Below are 24,792 nucleotides of genomic sequence, written 5' to 3'. Positions count from 1 at the left end.
TCAAAGTACATAAAGTCAGCATTAAATTTTCAAACCCCAAAAAAGCCAATAAACTTGTTTAGTTTGTGAGACAAAACTGTTCGTCCGTTTGACTTGGGATTTTCATCTTTAGTTTGGCTTGTAGATAGCATCTGATTGCACACATGCCGGGTTATCAGATAAAAGATGAAACGGATAAAAAAACATCTCACCACTTAGAAAAGTTTTCTTTTGGAATGGTGACATGACAGCAACACATTTTTTTTTCTACCATGATTAAAGACTTGTAACAAGTTTTAAAACAGCGATAACTTGCTTTGAAGGTCAGGTGTTAGGCATTGCTTTAAGTTCCACTTGACATTGTAATACCTCTCACATGCACAGTCTATGTTATGTCTACCATTATTAATATAGGGGTTAAAAAATGGTGACTCTAAATTCAGTGTGTGTGTGTGTGTGTGTGTGTGTGTGTGTGTGTGTGTGTGTGTGTGTGTGTGTGTGTGTGTGTGTGTGTGTGTGTGTGTGTGTGTGTGTGTGTGTGTCTTGGGATAAACTGGCGACCTGTCCAGGGCGTGTCCTGCCTTCGCCCAGGTTCCTTCATCCAGCTCACTTGAATCTCGGTTGGATGATGCAGTGTCGAAGATGGATGGATGGGATTCGGCAATATAATAAAATATCATAAATATTGTTTTCACTTTGTCATATATTTTGCTCGTAATATTCCCAAGCTCTCAAGTGTAATTTCTTTTTCTCTGTCCCCCACCCTCTGATTTCTTGCAGAAAATCTCAGACTCCCTCGCCTAACTGTCAGTGCACAGTGCATTTGTAAGACAAATCCACCCTACTTTTGTGTGTGTATTTGTACATATGTGTGAGGTCCTTTCCTAACATTTCCCCCAAACTCAATCCCATCTGACGTGTCCTCATAGTTCCTCATGCAGATATAAATATTGCCTGAGTGCCAATCAAAACTTGACAACATGTGTTTGACATGTGGTGCACGTTCTCAGTGCAAAGACAGTGAGCTCACACTCAGACAAGACACTTATACTGTGAAACCTACAGACTCATCTCTGAATGCAGATATATGTATACATGCATTAACACATTTTTTTTTTTTAAACTACACAGCAGAAGGTGCCATCTTCCCTCTGTGCTTTAAATGAGAACCACGTGCGGGCTTGGTAAAGTAAGTCCTTCCACTCATTATGTGGGATGACCCATGATTCCCTGAGGCTGAGGAGTGCACAACACATCTCTCCGCTCATCGGCACTTTGAAAGCGTCTTCCAAACCAGAGCGGTTAGCAATTAAATAAACAGGGAGGGGGGATTTGTTCCCACTGTCACTTGAGTTTGCCAAAAGGAACCTGCCAGCACACAGCCTGAGTCAACCTCAGGTGCCATTCAATGGCAGGGAATCCTTCGCCTGGAGCCAAAGGAACTGGCAGCCGAAGCTGGAGTGGTTTTCCCAACCACCAATACCACCAACACATATGGCTAATGTGCTTGCCCTGGACATTCAGCCCACAAATGCTCTCCAGGGAAAAATTACGACAGTGTCAACATGAGTTTGCCGTTAAATTGTACACATACCACACACACAAGGCAATAGTCTCTTTCGAAAAAACAAAAAGAGACCATCTTTTTTCGGCAGGTATTTCAGTGATGTAATGCTGACTGATGAACAACATGGGGTCCACATAATAGTCAATAATATTGTTTTTACGGTTGTTGTACCTACACAAACTCCATGTTGTAAAGTAACAGCTTCTAGTAAAATAATGCATTATTTTCCAAATGTTTCAAATTAATGGCAGGAACAGCACCGCCATAAAGCAGCCAAGCAGTGTAACTCAAAGGTCTGCTTTTGGTGACTACATTTTACTGTGGAGAAACTGCATAACCTTTTCAGAAATTACATAAGATTTCTATATTAAATATTGTGGCAAGAATTATTTTCTAAAAGTATGAAAAGACACTGTTATATGAAATTGATTTGTTTTGTTTAGTTGAATTAGCATTTAAACAACATCTACTCTCCACTTTTACTCATCAGCACGTGTCCAAACCATTTCAACCTGACCTGATTATTGTTGAACTGTTCAACCTGAGCTGCCCCTCCAATCTCTTCATTTTTAATCCTGGTTAACATTAATGAAAATCCTCAGCATCTTCATATCTGCCACCTCCAGTTCAGCTCCTGACCGTCTCATAATCCTTTCCTTTCACTCTTGCTGCTATGCTTTATTACGATAATTTTTATTAATACTTTATTTATTTGTAGTATATGTATATTTTTGGAGAAAATAATCACGAAATACTTAAAGGTAAAGTTAAACCCTCCATTGCGAGGTTTTTAGTTTACACATGAAAAAAAGATGACAGTATTTAGCATCTTTAGCTGTGTCAATGAAGTAAAATCATGACCCAGTATTGAACGTAATTTGTAGTTATATTCCGCCTATGATACACGGATAAGAAATCGGAGGATCTGTTACTCGAGACACAGTAACGACTAGAAACACACATTGTCCAATTACTTAAAGACCCTGTCAGAAGACGAAAGGCAACAAAGAACTTACACAACCCAGTCGATGTTTATTTCAAAGTGTTGTCTCACCTTCTGCTCACAGACAGTCATGGAAAAGACAGGTGACTTCATAACCCCTCAACTTTATTTCCCGGCCACTTTTCTCATTACTGTGCACATTCTCAGGGATAATGAAGAATTGATAGTTTGTGAAAAAGCCTGCGACTGCCAGCATGGTGGCTGTGCATGTTGTGAAGGATGGATGGGCTCGCGAACGGACGAGAAACAACCTCACCCCGTCTCTAAACAGGCCCGTTGGTCGACATCTGGAAGGGATACGGATCTGCAGATGAGCTAAGCAGGGCCGGCCACACCTCACTCCTGCATCATGCTGTATATAAAGGCTTCTCTGGGCGCCTGACTCCAACACGCAGAATGACTATGGTGTGTGAAACTAAGTATGTGAGTGTGCATGTAGTAAAGAGAGTGAAACAAAGAACTAAAGAGAATTTCAGGGCTCAGGGGAGCTCTCATAGATCTCTCACCTCAGTTAGTGCCATAAAATGGGCTGTCACTACAAAGCTTTAAGTGAACGCAGCTGGCCACATGTTGACATCTCAGCCAGCAGACATTGTCCATCTTTATTTGTAGCTTCATACATATGCATAACCTTTTATATTTAGTTAGATTAAAGACAGATTTTCTTTTCCAGCAAAAAGAAAGAGGTAAAGCAGTTTAGATGTCTCAGACAGCTTTGCAACAGCTGAAAGCTGGAAACTCTTTGAAATGTATAGCGCTCTTTCCTGGCCATTTCCTATATACAGTCCATCCTGCTCCGAAATGTTGCCAAATGCATGCTCACTGTCGCAAAAAATGGCAGCAACAAATATTCCTCCTGCACTGCTTATGAGAGAAATATGTTGGGATTAAAATGTTTCATCTTAACATTCAATGTTTGAAGTGGAGCCTGAGGATACCACCTCAGTCATTTCAAGCGAGATGCACTAAACCAGGGGTGTCCAACCTCAGTCCAGGAGGGCCGGCATCCTGCAGGGTTTAGCGCGCTCCCAGTTGCAGCACACCTGATTGCAATGAAGGGCTTGTTATTGGGTTTTTCACACTCGTGGTGATGACATCATCATTAGATTCAGGTACGCTGAAGCCGGGAGAGAACTAAACCATGCAGGACAGGGGCCCTCCAGGACTGAGTCTGGACACCCCTGCAATTAACAGTAACATCAGTCAGGTCAAAGTGGCTTTATTTGCCAGTTCTAGTACACATATCCACATAAACATGTCACATCAGGAATAGTTGATCCACAGGGATGGATGGTTCTTGGGAGTATTACAGTGTCAATTATACAATAAGTCACCTAATGGGAAAGAACAATAACTTGCATTATTTTGAGGAATATTGTCAATACAGCTTTAGATGTGAAGACTTTACATGCATGTATCCCGAGTTTCATGAAAGAGCGATGCAGTAATACCAAATCACAACCATTGATCCTTCTGCCCTCCTTCATCTGTAACAATCTTGCATCCATTTGGTATTTTATCTATTGGGTATTTGGTATTTGTTTCACACAGTCACATTTCAGAATTCTAAATATGGTCTCGTCACACATCGTCCCCATCGTCAATCTTGTCTAACACACAAAAAAACATCCGTTCTCATTCTGGGTTATGAGCAATTGGGCCTCTATTTGTTTTATTGTCCACATTTTATTGGGATCCTTCTTACGAACAACTGTCACCAACACACATTTGCTCCAGATGGGTGGCGATGCATCAAAACCACAGTCTTGAACAGAGACTGCAGCTTGTAAAATGAAAACCCCAGAAGAGGGGAACATCTGAAGGTCAGAACCTCCTACATTTTATTATCTCCTGAAAATAAGTAACATTAAAACAAGTGGGTGTTTTCTATTATTTAATTCAATACTTGGTGGAGACAATTCTCCATATGTTTGAGATATGAATTCCAATATTTATCTTCATTTAACTTGAGGAGATTGTTTTGTACAAACGGCTTCCCCGGCATTTCTTATAAGGCTAAGCAATTAAAAAACAAGCATCACCGACACAGAGTGGATCTCTTCAATCACCAACAGTTCTTTCACTTGGCTGTAGGTTTGGAGTTCATGTCCTCACATTGCTGACTGTATTACTCCAAAGCTTAGTGCCGCCCCAACCCTAACCTGCCTGAAAGATTCATACTGTGCTGTATTCCCGTATGTCGGCTTTAAGAGTTTACACACTAAATAACGAGGTGTGCAACAATTATTACATAAACATGTGATCATAGCAACTTTTTGAGCTGAGAGTCATTTGCATAGTCTTTTCCGTTCATTCCTACCAAAAAGCAGCTGGAAGCAGCTAATAGAAATGTCATATTTTTAGCCATACTCCCATCGTTTTCCACCGTCTGAGGTTTGACTGGCGGGATTTTAATGGCCCCGTGGTGTCATGCCACCGCCGTCTGCTGCGGTTAAATGGCACATGAGTGGAGAATTAGCACCACAAACTGTTTATCTCGAGGCATTTAACTTATAACAGTCAATCAGCCACATGTACATTTAACACTGTAAATCATGGATTTAGGTGTGACAACTATAAACTGCAGGTCAGTTACGGACACACTTCAGTTTCAAAGTAAATAGAAAGAGAACAGGGAGCAGACTATTTACCGCCTTTGCAACTTGCGGCACTTTAAAATGGTGATTAAAAAAATTGGTGCATATGTGTTGACAAACTAAATAGAAATTAAAATGTAAGGATTCCGAACACAATAGCGACAAATTTTGGATAAACAATGACTTACACAATGAGCCACAGCATCAAAAGTCATAAGGAAACTGTCAAATCTTAGTATGTATGGACTTCAAACAACTTCCAAAGACTTTCGCATTCACTCACTAATGATGGAGTCATTTAATGACCATGAAGAAATTCCACAAAGCAACTTAATGAATCACTCAAGAGTCACTTCGACTCACCTTGTACTTCTTTCCTGGACTTGAACCTCAACAGAACAGAAACATAAAAACCAAGATGGACATGGAGAAATTGAAAAACTCAATTCTGGAGTCTGTGTGCACTGACAGAAACAGTAGTGAAGATTAAATGTTTTCAGACACTTTTCTTTATTGTCCTGAAATGTTAATTTCCTCACTGTGCCTCATCTAGATTATTCATCACTTGGTTGATGGGTCCCTTGTGTCATTGTTAGCACCCGCTCCAATAGGGAGGCTCCATCACTGTGACAGATTAAGGCCTCAGACAAAGATGGATGCGACGACAGACAAATCGAGAAATAATTAGGCAAGGATCCATTAACAATCGTGAGTCTGGTTAAGTAGGCAAAGCAGTCTATTCAATTTGTCCTACATGGTCACAAATCCACAGTTGTCAGCGTCTCCAAAAGAAATTTGAATCTGAAATGATATCAATCATGAACAAAATCATCTTAAAGTTTGTCAAAGCCTGATGTTGCTATTTTCATCAGAGAAATGAAGCCAAAATCCATTATCGTGTGGCTGTCCAAAACAATCCCTCCATCATCTCAAGCTCTCAATAACTCACCAAGTCAAACGCCAGTCAGCCAATCCGGTGGTCACATAAGACGCTGCTCTCTTTCTCAGCTCATTGCAAGCTCCACAATCCTTTGATGACGACACTCTTTTGAACATCACGTAATGACTCTTTGCATTTCCATGCCGTCTGGAAAACACTACTCACGACTAACGGCCTCCCTTCCAAACGGCACGAATCAAACAAACAATAAATCAATCCGCAGCTCCAACCGCACCATTTTTCTGCCGAGTGCCATCATTAGCATGGTTTATTTGCTCACTGAGCAGTTTCTAAAAGAAGAAGCAGGCAGAGGTCTGATGTCTGCAGCCGTAAATACCTCTCTCTCCTCTGCCTCTATATACATGGAAATCATCGTTATATCAGACGTATATATATATATACTCTGCTGAGATCAGTCAAACCACTGATGGATCCATCATGACATCAGATTTGGTAAGCCACACATTTTTTTCCCTCAAACAGAATCAGTCTAGGTGACAAAGTGATTTAGTCTAATTAGGAAATACTCTCAAAGTCAGCCAGCACAGTAGTCAGACTGCATGAACCACACATACAATAACTTCATCATCAAACCTATAAAGGTTGCTAAGAAAGACCAAAAAAACACAGATTGATTTATTTATTTTTTTCAGTACAATAGCTGACTTGGATCAACAACGCTAAAACTAAAACAGATTTTATTGTGCCCTACAAACAAGGGACAAAGAGGGGGGAAAAAGAGTCGCTTTATCTTTTACTCTCAAGTGGAAGCGGAGTACAGATGTGGTCTGAAGCTCCTAAAAGATACAAGAATTTATTGTGTCCATTTAAAATGTGTCCGTTTCTGTTTTTATGTCTGGCAGGAAACAATGCAAATGTAATAGATGTGCTCGTCAATGAGAAAGAGCATCTCCATAACCTTTCAACATCTGTAATGTGTGTGGAATGAAGGGCATGGACAAAATATGATCGACATGTTGGTCATTTATATGGATGATCTCACACATAAGAATTGCCTTCTTATGATGAAGCACTTATAAACTTGCGCTATATTCAAAGGAGCTGCTTATATTTTGTATGCAACACATTTTCAGGGACACCTCGTGACAATATAAAGAAATACTCCCGTAAATCTGGAAAGGAAAGCTTTTCCAGTCTGTCAAAAGAGGCAGTGAACGAGAAGTCAAATCCAATATTGAAAATACAACCGTACGGCTGACGAATAAGACGGCTTTAAACTTTCGCTGCCCTTTTCAAAGTAAGTTAGTATAATGAGCTAACCACTGACTTTCACTCATAAGTAACAGACACTGACTGAGGTCACTGTTCTGCACCACAATATAAGAAATATCATCACCAATAAAAACAGATTCATGTTGATCTTCCTCAGTGGAAAGAAAAAACTACTGCTGATGCGAAGCATTTCAGCCGGTATGTGTCAAGACTTGTCTGAATGGCATTTAATACGGACATTAAAAACATTCTTATCTTTGGAAACATTACGGGAGCAAAAATAAATAAATAACATTTGATGGGGAGATATCATATACCCTTTTGAGACAAATTAACAATGATGACTGAATTTCAAGTGTGACTGTGATTGGCCAAGATGATGGAAAATCTGCAGTGTGCAATGGATTATTGTTGTGCAAGATGTAACATTTGATAACTGGGTTTGCTCAATCATTTCCCCGTTTCAGTCAGTTTGATCCAGTTGAGTCTAAGAGGGGGAATAAGTGAGGGCTTTGAGTTCATCTTTAAACCTCTGAAACGGGTCATCCTCCTTGCTGACCTCAGCCGGAATCGTTTCCCGAAAAGGAAATGACTGCAACCTCCACTGCACTTCGGTCATGAGCTAGACTTGAGCCGCCAAACTACAAAGAGCTTAATCTATTTATAGGAAAACACTGCAACAGTACAGTGATCAGGGAGAAAACGAACCCCCACAAGACAGAAAGACACTCAGACGCCAAGGTTATGAGCCAAGTGTCAAGATCGACAAGTCTTGCCATCCTGGCGCTTCACAACTTCAATTCATGCCTTTTTTCCTCTCGAAAAACACTCACCTATAGTATTCCTTTTAACACTGTTGATTCTCAATTTTAATACAAGCAAGAAATGCAGCTGTCGTGAGCAATAATCCAAGTAATTTAGTAACAAGTCTGAAAGAAAAACACTCCAGTGTTTTTCCATTTTACAGGCAGCGAGCATCAAATCTTTCTCTCAAGCCTTAATGTGTATAATATTAAAGCTCAGCAGCATACGGCGCACTTTAGCCATAGTTTGTAGCTTGGGTTAATGCGATTACAACAAGGTAATGTAATTTTAGAATATAAAATCTGCATGACATGCACAGAGGGTTAAGTACCCCAGAGCACAGGAGAGAAGCCTTGGTGGCTCAGGAGGCAGAGCTCAACAGAAGAAACAGAAAAGACACATGAAAAAAACATTAAAGGTACATCATCTACAATTTTATTCTGTACTCAATGAAACATTCATAGCAACAGCACTATTACCCCTTGACTAAACTGACACTGGACACTTGGGGGGGGGGGGGGGGGGGGGGGGGGGGGAACAAATCATATGTGAACCGAGAGAAATTTTGATAGTAACTTGCCGAGTCAATGTAAAACCAGAAAGGCATTAGATTGTTGAATAGAAATCAACAGTGAAGTTGCTGGAATGACACACGAGGCGAAAAGAAAGGCCAACATAATGTCCAGTATTTACCTTCAGACGTAGACATTAAGAAATACGCCACTTATCAGATTCAACCGTGCATTACTTTGTGCAGGGCAGTCACAAAGTAAAATCTATTTCAAGTTAAAAGCAAGTGTGCTTTCAGTGATCTGCCAAAGCAAAAATCACAAAGTAGAATAAAAGTGTAAAGTGTGTGGCAAATCTATTCACTCTCAAATAGTGTTATATTAAGCTGAGGGAGAGAGTAAAGCAAGAGAATGTTTTTCTCCAATAGTGGACGGAGCATATATCTTATGTATATACGTTTCCAACAGTCGACAAGCAAGGAAGATGGTACATTAAATACATTTGGATCAAATAACTGCGAGTATCCCTTCAAACTGTAAAACTGAATGCATTATCAAGTTGGAATTCTTTGAATGCACACATTCTGATTAATTCATATTAGTGGTTCCTGTACTGAAATATCATTAAATAATCCAGTTGGGTAGGGCCAAGTTATTACTGGAGTGTGAGACTGTTGAGGCGATAGACCGGTGATCTGGCCAGGGTGTACCCTGCCCTCACCCAGGGGTAAAGCAGAACCGAAGATGGATGGATTAATCTTGGCCCTCTTTATGGAGAGGATTTTTTTAAAATTGCTCATCCCTGCTATAGCATTTCTGTAATGTGTGATATATTCCTATTTGCCACAATTTTTCACACTAAGGAAACCAGATTCTTCCCATAAATCAGTAAGGGAAGAAACCCAGAGAAAGGGAAGACCACAAATGGAAAAAATGCACACAAAAAAAAAAAAACACAAAACAAAATAAAATGTTAAGCCATAAAATAAAAGGCTGTTGAAAAGTAGCAAAGGGGGAGACAGAGTGGGGTACAAGAGGCAAGACAGCACAGGCCTCACAAATGCAAACATAAAGGGAGGGGAAAAAAGCTGTGGGGTTTTAGGCCTTGCAAATCATAAAGTGGTGTCAACAGACTGCATGAAAATGCAGCTTGGTCGTAAATATTGGACACAAATACAAAGGAATCTGTGAGAACCGCAGACGGATCCATCTGATTCTATTCCCATCTTTTATTGCCAGCCTGCATGTCCCTAGGTACCACTTACATTCATGCACCATGACCGTCTATCCAAGAGAGAGAGAAAAAAAAACAACATACACAGTGCATTACCACATAATTGCATTGATTACCATACCAAACCATAGAAGAAAAGAAACACAGGTGGTAATTTGTGCAGGCTTCTACAGATTTACATGGTTTGGGTTTGAGCACATGGAGCCCATTATCTGCAGGTGGCAAATTTTTTGCTTTTATAGAAACAAAAACTTGAGTGAAACTGGCTTTGAGAGTATTGCCATGTGGTGCCAAAGGAAAACAAAGTGACAGGTTATTGTTTCCATGACCAAAATAAAAATCCTCATTCAAAGTGAGATTCTTCCATTATGCGTTCATGCTCATACGTCTTTCTTCACATTGGAATAAGGCATTTACTAGCTCTTTACCTTAACTATTCCAACTAACCCCAACTTTAACTACTATGTATAACCTGCTCTAGAAGAACAACAGTGTGACTCTGAATTCTGGACCCAGAAGGTAGGACTGAGCCTACATGAGTAGTGTGAGTAAAGAGAGAAAAACAAGACCACACACACACACACACACACACACACACACACACACACACACACACACACACACACACACACACACACACACACACACACACACACACACACACACACACACACACACACACACACACACACACACACACACACACACACACACACACACACTACCAACTCATTACAGGGATTATCTATTCCTGATTCTGTACTGTAACACGGCGACAGGAAAGCAGACAAAACAAATCAACTTTCTTCTCTTTCTTTCCACCTCTCCCCTCATTGTTAGCCAACATCAGCTCAACATCTGTCATTCCTCCCCAGCACAAGGGAAGGTCTACGTTCCAGGCCGAGATCACTCGGTTATACAACCGCTGGATTCGTTTGGGCACAACAGCTCTGACAGGATATTACAGGAAAGTACAACGCCTTCTAACTCCCAACTGGAAGCTGTTCATGACAGTAGAAACAGACAAGAACTGGTCAGGACCGCAATGTGAGGTCAGGTGATCTGACAATAATGACAGTTGAGAGTACATGTATCAATGTGTAGCTGTGCTCTGGCTGTTGGGTACAGAGCGAGGTACATGAGGCAAGTAGTTCCACTGCAGAGACGAAGTATGTCTGATTGTTTTCGCACAGCAATGTGTAATGTGTCTGGAATTTGTTTGACCGATATGTACAGATGCACATAAAATTTTACCGTTCTGTTCATCCAGCTCATTGCCGATCTCCTGGCCCATTATCTTCTGACGGCTGATGACGGCTGCCAGTGCATCCAAGCCTGCATCCTGGGCTGTTAAAAAGGAGGAAAGAGAGGAAAATTGGTTACAAACTTGAAGGTAAGCCGAGAAATGAAACACACATTAAAAGCACCAAGAGTATTTAATGTCAGACAGCTGCGTAGGAAAGGCAAATATATCATACAGCAAAAAAAAATCAATGTGATAAATGATACACATGAGAATGTATGACGAGTTCAGTAGCAGGGCTTTAATCCACCTTGTAAAAAGGCTGTCGTAAGAAGGGAGCAGTTCTACTTTACTGTACTCGTGATATAATGACACAAGTATTTGGGAAATGGGAACGACAGGCTGTTACTCACAATGATACATAGTCGAAGAGAAGAGAAGAGAAGAGAAGAGAAGAGAAGAGAAGAGAAGAGAAGAGCAGAGAAGAGAAGAGCAGAGGCCTGTGCAGGTTCATAAGCTTGGAATACTCTCCACCACAGGAATTCCATGTTCACCGCAAGTTCAGGCGCTCACCATTACCCAACTGCACCAGAAATCCCACAGAGGACAACAAGCCTCCATGTGGTTTGGTTTCACTGTCTTAACAGGAATCCCTGATCCCAAACTGACAATAACCAGAGCTGTAATGGAGACATCGCAGTGAAGTGTCACAGAGAGTCAGGTGAACGAATGTCTGGATGTTGGAGTCAAGTCAGAGCCGGTGTACAGAACAATGGAGGACGGAGTTCACTGTGCAACTTACAGACTTGGATTCTGATGAATCTGATTGTCAGTTTGCGACACAAATCACACCATGAACAGCAAAAATGTCTTACTATCAATTGCTTGTATTGTATCACCAAGACAAAAGTCCTTTTCGATGAAGAACGTTATAAATTCATAGTTGGGCTTCTTTGTCATATTGCCAAAAATTGGTGAAGCAATTAGCACTGTTACCTCAAGGAAAGACCGTGAGGGTTTGCAGACATACTAGGGCAGGGGTGTTTAATATACAGCTTGTGGGTCAAAATCATCCCACAAGAGGTTTCAAACCAGCCTGCCAAACCACCATGCAGATTGTAAAAACTTCAAAGAAAACACATTACCCTCATTAGAAATGTCTTAAGGGTAGCAGACACAACACATGAAGGGTAGAGACCCAAAACTTGCTACATCATTGATAAAATGCAATCCAGCATTACACTCAAATCACATCTATAGGAGAATTGTTTTGGACACTAGAAGGTTTTATTAAAGTTGGCCGTTATGTTGAGATTATAGTCATTTTCTGTAGTAATTGTTTTTGGTTTTGTGAAAATATAGACATTGTCATCATGTATGCTCTGCATCACAACTAAGAAAAACTTTAAAGGGCATTTCTGTGTGGAATTTGCCTGTTCTTCCTGTGATTCTTCCCAGAACCTTGGGACAAGCATGTTGGCAAAAAAGGTGATTTCAAGTTGTCAGTAGATCTGCCGTTGTGTGATTGAATCATTGTCTCTATCAGCCCTGTGTTGAAGTGACGGTCAGTCCAGGGGATGCACGGCGCGTCACCCATGGTCAACACAGGCCGCTGATGGATGAAACATATTTTATTGACTTCAAAATTCTCAGGGCTATCTGTTTTTTTTTTACCCTCAATGACTCGTTGTTGTTGCTGTTTGATCTCTCCAAAAGAAAGCCCCTTGGTGTCCTCGGATTCGTTGATCAGCCAAGGATTGGCTGCGGCACCTCCACTGGCCCCTGCTCCTCCAGCCATTAATGTAGACCTGTGACACAACGTGACAAACAGGATTTAGTGCTCAAAGTGTTTGATGCATACTTTAAAAAAAAATAATAACCACCGAAAATTGGGCTTCAGTATACAATTTCTGTCACTGCTATAACATGCAGAGTAACACCTGCTTCATTGCAGTGCAGCTGAAAGACTCAAAGTGAACTACCATATGCACTCCACACCTTCCAATCACCAAATTAAGTGCACAACAATCATCATACTTAAGTGACATTATCAATGCGCTTGTTTGAAATTGAAGAATAAACATTTTTGCAACACTTGTGGCTGCCGGGAACAGGGCGGGATTGAAACAACAAAAGAGCAGCTGAATGATGACATAGGAGATACCATACTTAACTTTCATTCATAATTATGACACAAAAGCCCTCCAAAAACTCTTACTTTATTCCCCCCTGTGACTTATCTTCAGTTCAGTTCAGACAACTTTATGCATCCCAGGGGCAATTCCTTGCTGCCCAGTGTTAATTCATGCATAGTCAGTCAGTCACAACAGAAATAATAATCAATCAATCTGTCAAGAAAACATATCTGTTTTTGGACGACTCAGAGGATTTCACCCTGACAAAGTGACAGACCAGACGGCTTTCTGCACTGTAACATGCTGTTCTAAACACTGTTGTGTGGTTGAAAAGCTATTCTTCGCCTAATAGTTTAAAGCTGTGTTTACGACCTCCACTCGTCGTCGCTGTCTTGTTGTGACGAGTTCAGGGTTTCTGCATGAGGCTGGATGTAATTGTGCCTACTGAGAGAAAGGCATGTGCTGGTCAAGTCAGTTATAAACACATGTAGGATTATCAATCACATGAAATGATATTTCAGCTGTTGTACACGATACAGATTTGCGCAGAAATATATGACTTTAGCAGGACTTTTAAGTGAGCAGGATTTAACCTTTCATTCATACAATCTAAGAAATGTTGCATTTGTTTCTGTTGGTTTCTTTTGGGCGACGGCTGTTTTTAGCCGCTTCTAAAGTGACCAGAAACCGCGAGGCTATTGACAAAGTAGGCACGCTGAGATTGATACCATCACAGGAGTGTGTGAGCCAAGGAATTCACTCTAATCTCTTCAACAGATTTGATAAATATGAGAGTATGTGACACCGCTCCACTTCCTCTATGTCTATTGTGTGAAGATCCAATTAACTAGTCAGCAGGGAGTGCCAAAATTAGTCAGGCACATCTCTTGGCAGCTTCAAAGTACGGGCTTGCTACTTCAGGAGTCTGAGCATTTAGTGTCTGACTGATTGACTTGGACAGCATTTACCAATTCGAAGAAAACTTTGGATTGGTGTGAAAAAAAAAAAAAAAAAGGTTTTTGAATAAGAGTAAGGAGCAACAAGTGAACTAAAAAAAAGATATCAAGTCCCTTGCTTTTTAAAATGAAATAAAGCTGCTCAAAGTGTATTGTTTTAGGCTTAGATGAAAGTCCCCATAGTACATTTTATCCCCATTCATCTCCCCAAACTTCTCACACAAAAAAAGGAGCTTAGATTATCCGAGCATGGCCAATGAATCCACCCCCTCCCTCACTCTGTCCTCCAGGACCACACAGTGGGAATGTGTCCTACCCACAAATCCAAATTACCCACCACATATCACCATTAAATGTAGGTCTCACTGAGCAAACTAAAAACCATATGACCACAGGACTGCAGTTTGCCGAGCTAATTTATTAGCGAATGTCATTTGAGACTTTTATTTTCTTTAACTGAGCCTTTTATGTAATTGGGTGTGTGGTCCGTAAAAAAGATGAAAGCCTGCGTAAGGTACCACGAAGTAGATCAATCTCGAAAACAGAGCTTGTGAAAGTTATTGGGCAGAGGCGATCTTCCTCTCAAGGAATCAGCAAAAGTGCTTCCCTGCAGCACCCGATGCTCAATTGGTTGGGGTGAATAACCACACAAATCCCAAAATGTCCCTTTTTACTGCATATCATTCTCATCCCCTATGTCCCGTTTTCCTCTACTGCTTGGCTTTAATAAAGACAATGTACCAGAGACACGTGTTTTTTCATAACTCCTACTAATTCTGAAATTGGTCATAAAAACTGAGCGTTCATGTTTGAAGAACAAGACAGAGGTGCCAACTAAAAGCAATCACTTACACATCACACATGAGACGCCTGAGGAAGTTAACAACATGACACAATTTCCTCTTTCTGTCCAAACAAATATCATCTGGGTCTTGCCAAGTCAAACATAACACAAAGTAATAATGACCTGTTTCCGAAAGTGTGCAGCGCTGTCGCACTGAAATCATATCACATGATTTAGCAGGAAATTAAGGATATTTGTCGAACGCAGCTCTTTGTGCAGATGTTCAAGACACACTTGCACAACTACGCGTGTGTTTTTGTGTCCAATCCAAGGCGTGTGGGTGCCAAATGTGTGATCAACAGAGCAAAGAGAGCAAATCCCTTAATAAAAAACAATTAGTGATGAAGTTAAGCGCCCCGTCAATATGGCAGACAGACAAGCGGACTTCCTTCCGAGTGATAGCACAAGGAGAGGTCACAGCATATGGGTCACACCGGATATGCTAAGACTCTCACAGAAAGTTAGTGATTGGTGACATTTCATCAAAGCAGAGAACAGCGCCTATGACCTCGCTGTTCAAGAACATAGAGCAGAAAATGAGGATTCATTATTTTTAATTGGGCTGCCTGCGCTAGATAGTATTTCACAAAACAAAAGACTTCAGGGAGGAAGGTTACAAAATGAGAAATGACAGCTTGTGAGCAGGATGTCCCCTGATGTATCATGGGGTGATTCTTGCATTGGTGCTCCACTAACTCAGAATGACAGGTAGAAATACAAGGTGAACAAATATTCTCCGTTGGCTGACAAGTGAGGAGTTCATGCAGATCGCTGGGATGATTGAGAGCAAAGCTCCACAACAATCCCCCCAAATCTTTTGACATAATACTACTGGGGGTTTTTTTTGTTTTGTTTTTTTGTAGTTGGTACAACATGTTTGATCCAACAAATGCTTGATAACATCAGCAATGAATAAGTCCAAATAATTTCATCTCACTTAAGGTCATCCATACGTCTTTACCTCGAGGGCTCCGGTTCTGTGGTGTCTCCCTTGAAAGTAGCATTGAGCTGCTTCTCTCTCGTTAGCAGATCATCAATGAGGTTCTGCCTCCTGTCGGCTTCAGACTGTATGCTGGTGGGGCCACGATAAGGTCATGCAAAAAGTCAACATTACTTTAACAACCTTTGTTAACAATTAAAAACTGGTGTTACTGGCATCTGTTTTGGAGTAATAATGACCCCTTAAAACCCAGCAGCTGATGGAGCCATGGTCAGAATATTTCTTTTTCAAAACAGTAATGCCATCTAGAGGGCAACAACTGCCAATGCAAGCAACACAGACCCTCAAGACCAGAGATAAAGCAACTTTTATGATTTTGAGAAAGTGAAACATTTCATACTGACAATCAAAAGGTTAAATATGTGAGGGAGTACAAGTATTAAATTGATATATGGGAATTATTAAGCTATTCATTTCAGCTGTAATAACAAAGTATATTGAATGACATTCTTACTCCCATAACATATGAAACCAAAAATTTATAATTTTTTATAAATCAGTTCACAGGTTAAAAACAATTAGGATTTAGTCCTATGCTCCACTAGTCACTGGTTGCCCATGTCTTCGATACAATCACAGTCTCATGACTCCCACTGCTTTGAACATTGTTAGAAGAACGTCAGAATAAAAAGGATACAGGCGTCGAGATGAGGACGCTCGCAACAAGCCTTCCCTGAGCTGGGCGATGTTCTGTTTGAGTTTCTGGAGGGATGCCCGGAGTGTCATGTTGATCTGAAACAACAACAGACGTGCACAGTTGAGTACATCACAACACATGAGAACTACAATATAAATATCTAGTTGTGATTGTAAGGGGGACTGCAACACTTTACCTTTGCAGGGTTGCCCCCTGTTCTCTGCTGCCTGTTCCGTTCATGAATGTTTTCTGCTACTTCCTGAGCCAGGCGACAAGTGGCATCATAATTCTGTAGCCTGTTAAGACAATGAATGAAGTGGGGTTGTCACAATATAACTTGACGTTACAACTGATTCTTTACATTTAGATGCCACAGATCAATTAGTAAACTTAGGGTAGCTCAACATTCTTTACAGCAGAGACATAGTAAAAAAAAAAAAAATTAACACAAAGTTCAAATTTTGCCAAAGACACGTTGTCACATGTTGTCACACGCAAGGGGTGGGCCACATGACATCACCAAACCAGTTCAATCCAGTGAGTCTGAATACATGTTACTGTCCTCATCTGACCTTTACGTATGTTTGTGTGTCAGGAGGATTTTACGTCAGTGTGTCTGCATTACTGAAAGTGCATGCGTGTGTGTGTACACGTGCTATTTCCTGAAAAAGCTGAAGTTGTTGTGCACTGCTGTGTCTGGTAGAACTGAGACATGAAAACCACAAGTGATTACAAATCAGAATGTAATGCTTTCTTTACATATTGCAATTGTTGTGCATTGAAATAAGTCGTCAATAACAGTTGTCATATTTTGTATGTACATAATTAGTCACCCCTCCTCCACCTTTGTTGTTTTTATTTATACAGTTAAATTCATGTCCATCCATTGCAAAGTCCATTCCTTTCTCATCATTGATCCATATTTCAGATATTGCAATTATTTTGATGCTGGTTTCATAAATGTACTTAATACTCTTTGATATCAGTGTAGTTTGCATAGACTAGATGCTTCTACTGTTGAAATGAACCGTTGACAATCTGCCATCTGTTATTACTTCGCGGTTGTATTGTTCATCTGTATAGTAACAGCAGGTGTCATTGATATCATACAATTATTATTGCCCAAAGGGGGGAAAAAGTGTCCCTCTTTATTGTTGTTACAACACTTCTGTCCGAATAGAAGAGTGAGGTTAAAGAATGCAATTAATGCATTTGAACCGACACTGTTTAGAGTAAAGTTTAAATGTGTAAATGAGACATAACAGTAAATTGCTCATCGACATTTGGCCGATGCCTTTCCTGATTCAATTCAACTTAATTTATAGTATATACTATATAGCACCAAATACAACACAGACATTTCGAGGTGTTCTTAACAGAGAACGATGATAATGAGGGTTGAATCGAAACATATAAATTATATGGCGTACACCGGGCAAACTTTGACATACTGGTAAAATTCACACTGACTACTGACGGTGAGACCAGGATCAATCTTCCAGAGTCTGGAGTTAAGAAACAACTCCTACTATTTCCGGGAATACGTCATCGGCGATCTGAATTCAATTGAGACTTAAACACCTGAGCTGCGTCGTGAATCGTAATGAATAATGCGTTAATGTTGGCTCAAACAAATGTATGAAGGTTCTTTTTCTGTTTTTTCAGTCTATTCCTTCTACCGTCCATCTGAAGGATAACGACACATATCTCGAGCCAGTATATTACAGACACAAACACATTGTGAAGTATTTGCCTCCATCCTCAGAGAACTAGCTGCTACTTTAGCTTACAAGATAAACAGCAGCAATCGGGCTAAAAACAACATCTGTCGCTGTCAATACACGCGCTGGGGACGTTACTGATCATCTTTCATGATATTACTCACCAGGGATCCTGAGACATTGTGATATAAGTTGGTTTTGTAACTAAATTCTACTTATTTTGTAGCACTTTGCAGTAATCATCAGCAAACTGCTTCTTGTTTGGATGTGACGTCACTACGGCGCATGGCGAGGGCCATTCCACCCAAACAAACGCGCAGTAGTAAATCTCACGTTAATTCGTGGAGAAGATATATAAATGTTTTAACACTTACTGCACCGTCATGCACAGTTTTGAGTTTATTCTTCGATTCCGACACGTGAATTTATGCATTTGAGCTAATACCTGGAGAATATGTATCTTTTTTAATATATTAAAAGTTCATGCATCAAAGATGGATGCAGCAGCAGTGGAGGAAAAGTGGTTTGTTTACATTTGTACATGTTGGACCATCAGTGAATTTGTGCAGATGCTCGCTCAGAAAAACAAGATATAAGTATGTGTAGCATGTGAAGCCTGTCATTTCTTTCCTCTGACTCTGAACTGGCAAAATGACATGCAGGTACAATTCAGAAGTAGGTCTGGCCTTATAATTGGAATGGGAATGGCCTGCCTGTGCTTTATGTACCCACCGGAAAGCATTGGTGGAACTATCTGAATTAAGTTAGTTCAATTCACAAAGTGGAAGTGTGAAGAATTCTTGACCCAACCCATATTTTTATGAGGACACCCTCGACAGCAATGGCTGCTGGAAAAAGGGACATTATATGTTTAAATCTCAATCATCACTGTTATTTTTGCTACTTTGCCCTTTCAAGTCTTTAGGTAATTAATTGCACATTGTAAAAAAAGAACAAAAAATATATTTGACGATGGGGTTGCTTTTTTGAGTTGTGGTTAAGACTGCTAAGTGGAATTAACGAGGCTATATGCATAACAAGGGCTAATACCCATCCAAATAGTGGCTGTCCCAATTCTCACAGTTACTGGTACACAATGGCTATGTCAAACGTTTTTTAATACATAATACAATAAGGTGACTGTATGTACATGTTGAATGACTGACTCTGAGTTGCTGGTGTCAAAATTTCAGTCAAATTTAAAAGTTCTATATCTGTACTGTAACATGGAAAACAGCTGAGGATTCCCAGGAAACACAAGTAGGCTCCATTTTAAATAAGTCCTCAGGTGGAGATGTGGAGGTCAGTTCTTGTGCTTCACAGAAAGGTTTGGATGTCTTCCTGTGCTTGTGTGAGATTTATTTTCTTGGCACTCTGGTTTCCACCCACAGTCCCATGGTGTGTATGTTTTGGAAGACATTATAGCACAAATTATAATGCAAAGTCGTTAAAAAAAAATCAAGAACACATAAAACAGATGAGGTCATAATTATAGAGATTATTTTGGGTAAAGCGAAATTCACAGAAATGATTGTCAATGATTAAATTGCATCAGCTAACTTCTTAGATATGCTAAGTTTCACACTACAATACCACACAACTGAACAGGCTACTACTCTGTCTGGATGAATCATGCATTTTCTTACAGATGTATACAACTAATCATTCAGCCTTCTAATAAATATGGAAGCATACAAGCACACCTTCTTCACTCAAAAAGACTGCAGAGTTTGTTGTTCAACTCTACGGTGCCCACATATGAGACAGTACATATGAAGGTTTTATGTTTCATAACCAAACAATGATTGTGTTTAGACAAAAACATATGAATGTTGTGTCAAATAATAGCGTCTGGAAGAATTCTTGGAAATGATGCCTTTGGCATTTTGATACACACAAAGTAAATTTCGGAGAAAAAGCAACATCTGCCACAGAATCTTACCTATGAAAACTGTATTCTTAATCGAATGTTGGTGAATGAAAATCTCACAAACTAAAAATCTAAAAATTTCAGTCAATTGAAAAGGTACACAACAATGATTTCTCCATGAATAGATCTCCATGATATGAATAGATTTGAAATAACATTTACATATATTGCAATTACAAATGTTTTTCAGACAATGAATCATATGAATAATTCTTTATTTGAATTCATAATTTTAAAATTTCCCCGTATACATGTTTTGTTTTGATTATGTTGTGATTGCTGTCTCAACACAGTTAACTTCTCAGAATCAGACACTGCATGTCGCCAAAGTTCACCTGGAAAATCAGTGGAACTTTACACTTCCATTGCTTGAATTACCACAAACAACCTGCACTCAACTCACATGACCCAAACCTCAAGGCTTATAAAAGGCCCCGAGCCTCCATGCAGCCAGTAACAACAGCCTTCCAGCTTTTGAAGAAAAGGATGATTCAGATTTCGAGGACACCGGAGTTCTCCACTTGTGGAAACTTTAACTCTCTCACATCTTCTGGCCAAGATCTGAGTTCAACGGCAAGAAGCAGATCCAGACAAAGATCTCAGTCCTGTTACGGCTCAGAGGACAAGAATCATGGTGGAAAGACAGAAAAAGAGGAAAATTTCCTTCGACCACGCTCCAGGTAGGTGTTGATATTGTTTATTGGTTAATGTTTATACAATTATGCATGCAGTAAATTACATAAGGGCACAAAATAACTTGGAATGAAATGCTCCTCAGGTCATTTTATAATTATGAGACATCAGAGGGGTACTCGGACTATACCATGGGGAATATGTCAAAGTCAAATGAGGAAAGAAGCTCGCCACTCAAGTATCAAGTGACCAAAAAGGAGGAAAAACAAGACAATGCATCTCCGGTTCGAATAACCTCCAAGAAGTCCAAGTCTAAACAAAACAAGCTTTCACTCACAAGGGATCTTAATGGTAGGCAAATCATGACTTTTTTTTTTGGTCTTTTGCATTGTTCAGGGGTAATAAAATCGCCATCTAATATGTGTTTGCATCTCTTCCTCAGGCAGTAGAGGAAGTCTGAAGTCAGTGTCCATGATGACCATCTCTGAATCAGATAACTGGGAAATTAGTTCAAACTCTGGGATGAAGTATGGGCAGTTTGTGGACTGGGAAAAGATTGATCCGGAGGCAGCGGAAAAATACCAACAGATCCTGAGCAGCGCTCACCACCAGATGAAAAAAATGGGCCGAGAAGGATTCTGGGCCATGCCGCACACACTGAGGGCCAAAGCTTACTATCACATCATCCACAGCATCAACTCCAGGTTAAAAAAGTTTTCTATTGAATATCATATATATTCTATTTGTATTTTATGCTATTAAAACAAGTATTTTTAGTTTGGATTAAAACATTTTTACGACCACCATGAATATTTCATTTAATTGTACCATGCCAAATTAATATGATTGATGTTGAATCTGCAGCAGGACAGCGACTCCAGACAGAGACATTTACTATGAACTGGCCAAGAATCTATTTGGAGAACAGAAAATCAGCAACCACCCAGTCCCAGAATATATGGAGGATGGCGAAATACCAAGGTAGTTTTATTTAATACAACATGTTCAAGTATCAGAGACATTTTAGTATTTGTGTATTTGTGATGTATGCTATCATCAAGTGAGGTCCTCCTTTTTCTTTATCAAATCCAGACACTGCCTCAACAAAGCAGGCCTGAATGCAGTCAAAAGGATCCTCCTTTGCCTCGGCAAATACTTCCCAGACATGAACTTCTGCCCCATCCTACCTGCCCTGGTCTCCCTCCTCCTCCACTTCAGCCAGGATGAAGCCGAGTGTTTCTACAGTGTTTCTCGTCTGATCTGCTACAATGACCCCAACAAGCGTTACATTGACCAGACCTTCCTCACGTACCGTGCTTCCTGCATGACATTTGGAGATCTTGCTAATAAGTGCTGCAGAGGCATCCGTAAGCTCATTGCCGGCTCTCACCAGAACCTGTTTGAGTTTTACTCTGACTGGATCATGTGGATATTTGCCGACCTGCCGTTCACATATGCCATTAGGGTTCTGGATGTCTACTTGTTGGAGGGCTACAAAGTCCTCTACAGGTTTGTTGTTACATTTTGCACTTCATTCACTTTTAAAAAACAAGGAAGAAATGTCACTCAAAATGTATTTCATTGCTTTGTAGGGTGGCATTGACTCTGCTCAGCCTTTACAAGGTTTCAGTGTCATCTCGAGTGGCGGATGTGGAGGACTTCAGGACAGACATGAAACGATTTGTGCAGAATGTTGTCCGTCATTGCACAGTGGAGAAGCTCCTGGAGCGAGCCTTCATGATACCAATGGCCACACGGCGAGAGCTGAATCTCCTTTTCAATGCCAATAAGGACTCCCTTATGCAAAAAGGTGTCAGCATACACCAGAAGAGGTAGGCTCACATGATCAAAGACACATATAGCAAAGAGATTTGTTGCAATAAACTGCAGAACATCTTGAAAATACACCTTTTTCTTTGAGGACTTGCATAATGAAATTATACTATTTCATGTGTATATGAACTATGTTGTTCCAAGTGTTGTTATTTCATTTGAATTGTGTTTCTTGAATAATTGCTCCCCCTGATGTTCATACAGGCAGTCAGTGGAGACAGTCGACTTTGACAACTTCAACTCCAGTGTTGTAACAGGGACGGAGATGAGAGTGGTCTGGGCCTGGATACCTGAACGCTTTGCACTTTTCAGTCCCATTAGGCTGTTCAGTACAGCCGAACATGGGAGAAGTCTTGCTTCGTAAGTTACCTTTATCTAATACTGAAATCCCAGTGAAGAGGCTCAGTTTACAAACCAAGTTGTGTTTCTTCAATCATTGTTTAATAGGTGTTACATATCTGCTGGGCTGTATTTTAGGAAACGCTTTCACTCCGTATATTTGTTTGTTTACTATCAAATAAAGTAAAAGATAATGTGGGTCATTATCTGTTAAACGTTCTTATGTAACCAAGAGCTGCAGCACTTCCAATGTTTTCACCATCAACACGTTCACTCTGTTGGGCATCACAGTTCACTAACAACAAATTAAATAACTTTCTATGTATTACCTGCCAATAGATGGCAATTTTATGAATTTATTTAGAATAATTATTACTTAAAAGGTTTTATCTTACCTTATATTTTTACATTTCTCCTGAATGTGATAGAAAGCTTTAATTTACTCGAGGGAGATTTGAAGTCTCTTCATCAAAAGAGCTGAGCTTGAATCACTTTACTTTATATTTATTTATCTTTCTTTTCTGACAAATAGATTCTACTCAAATGTGGAGGGGCATGAACCCGCGGTCTTGATAATCAAAACTTTGGACGAGGAGGTAACAAAAGATAATAACATGACATATAGTGATAACTGTCATTGTTTACTTGAAGCTGAATCTAAAAAAAATTTATTTGTTAATTATACTTTACTGCTTTCAGGTGTGTGGTGCGTTCCTGTCAACTGACTTGATAGAAAGAAGAAAACATGACTGTAATGAAGCTACGTACTTTGGAACTGGGGAGTGTTTCGTTTTCACTGTGAGTCATGTTTGGGTTTTATTCCCTCTTTTATCTGTTGACTGTGATTTTTTTTAAATTAACTTAGTATCAACTTTATCAGTGGTTTCATTGCCGACATGCAGTACATACATTGTATTGCACTTCTGTGACACGGCAGCGTTTGTGAAAAGAGATATGCCATTACTCTTTCAGCTGCGCCCAAACATGGAGCGTTACCAGCAGACGGTGGTCAACATTATGACCCGGAGAGCTTCTCCACAGCAGAATCATACCAGCATTGATGCATCCTCTCAGATTCTGAACAGTGGCAATACTCTTCGTGCTGCTGCCACAACTCTTACCTGTCCTGCTGGGACACCCCAGAATCCCAGCTACCTGACAGTCCCCTTCACTGCACCTTCAGAGGACTCCATGTCGGCAAAGGAGCCCAAGAGATATAAGGAGCAAGAGGCCTCCATGTTTATAGCAGGCAATGACGGTCAGCTTGTTATCGGTACGTCACGTCACATATTGCCAAAAGAAATAATGTGTGATGTCAGTAGATTGTCAGTTGATCTCACAACAACAGGCAGTGCTAATGTACGTGCTCTCTTGCAGGTGGTGATGGGGGCCACGCACTCTGCCTGCAGGCAGATCTGGAGGGTGGATACACAGCGCCCTGTGACACATTCAAGAACATCCCACTCTGCAAGAGTAATTTCAAGATTCAGTCTTTGGAAGTGTGGGGCATCCAGAACTCGATTTCCTTCTCTCACTGTTTTCCCTCCCAGTGAAATAAAATGAGAGCAGCCTTGTAAATATGTGAACCAGTTTTTCATTACACTATTAAAGTGAATATAACTTTTCTGTGGATTTCAGATATGTTTTTTTTGCAT

At 40.2% G+C, this 24,792-nt stretch overlaps 2 protein-coding genes across 2 annotated transcripts in view; one reads left to right on the top strand and one right to left on the bottom strand.

Annotated features, from left to right (window-relative positions):
- Positions 1-18,678, bottom strand: part of stx8 (syntaxin 8) — a 37,362-nt gene extending 18,684 nt beyond the window's left edge. The window contains exons 1-6 of the mRNA XM_080520056.1: positions 18,567-18,678; positions 16,878-16,977; positions 16,682-16,776; positions 16,006-16,116; positions 12,784-12,917; positions 11,121-11,213 (exon numbers count right to left, since the gene is read on the bottom strand). Coding sequence (XP_080376182.1) covers positions 11,121-11,213; positions 12,784-12,917; positions 16,006-16,116; positions 16,682-16,776; positions 16,878-16,977; positions 18,567-18,583 — 550 coding nt within the window. The 5' untranslated portion in view covers positions 18,584-18,678. The remainder of the gene's footprint in view (positions 1-11,120; positions 11,214-12,783; positions 12,918-16,005; positions 16,117-16,681; positions 16,777-16,877; positions 16,978-18,566) is intronic.
- A 2,140-nt stretch (positions 18,679-20,818) lies between these two features.
- On the top strand, positions 20,819-24,690 carry LOC308145727 (TBC1 domain family member 24-like; the record flags this gene model as incomplete). Its single annotated transcript, XM_080517254.1, has 11 exons — positions 20,819-21,012; positions 21,111-21,316; positions 21,408-21,669; positions 21,830-21,946; positions 22,058-22,474; positions 22,558-22,797; positions 23,003-23,158; positions 23,670-23,733; positions 23,837-23,935; positions 24,110-24,410; positions 24,515-24,690. 11 exons carry the CDS (start codon positions 20,819-20,821, stop codon positions 24,688-24,690), a joined length of 2,232 nt encoding a protein of 743 aa, XP_080373380.1.
- Between the last annotated feature and the right edge of the window lie 102 nt (positions 24,691-24,792).

Source organism: Blennius ocellaris, assembly GCF_963422515.1.
Source record: "Blennius ocellaris genome assembly, chromosome: 3".
In the NCBI taxonomy this organism is placed as follows: domain Eukaryota; kingdom Metazoa; phylum Chordata; class Actinopteri; order Blenniiformes; family Blenniidae; genus Blennius; species Blennius ocellaris.
Note: the sequence above shows the minus strand (reverse complement) of the source record. Positions and strands in the feature narration are given on the sequence as shown.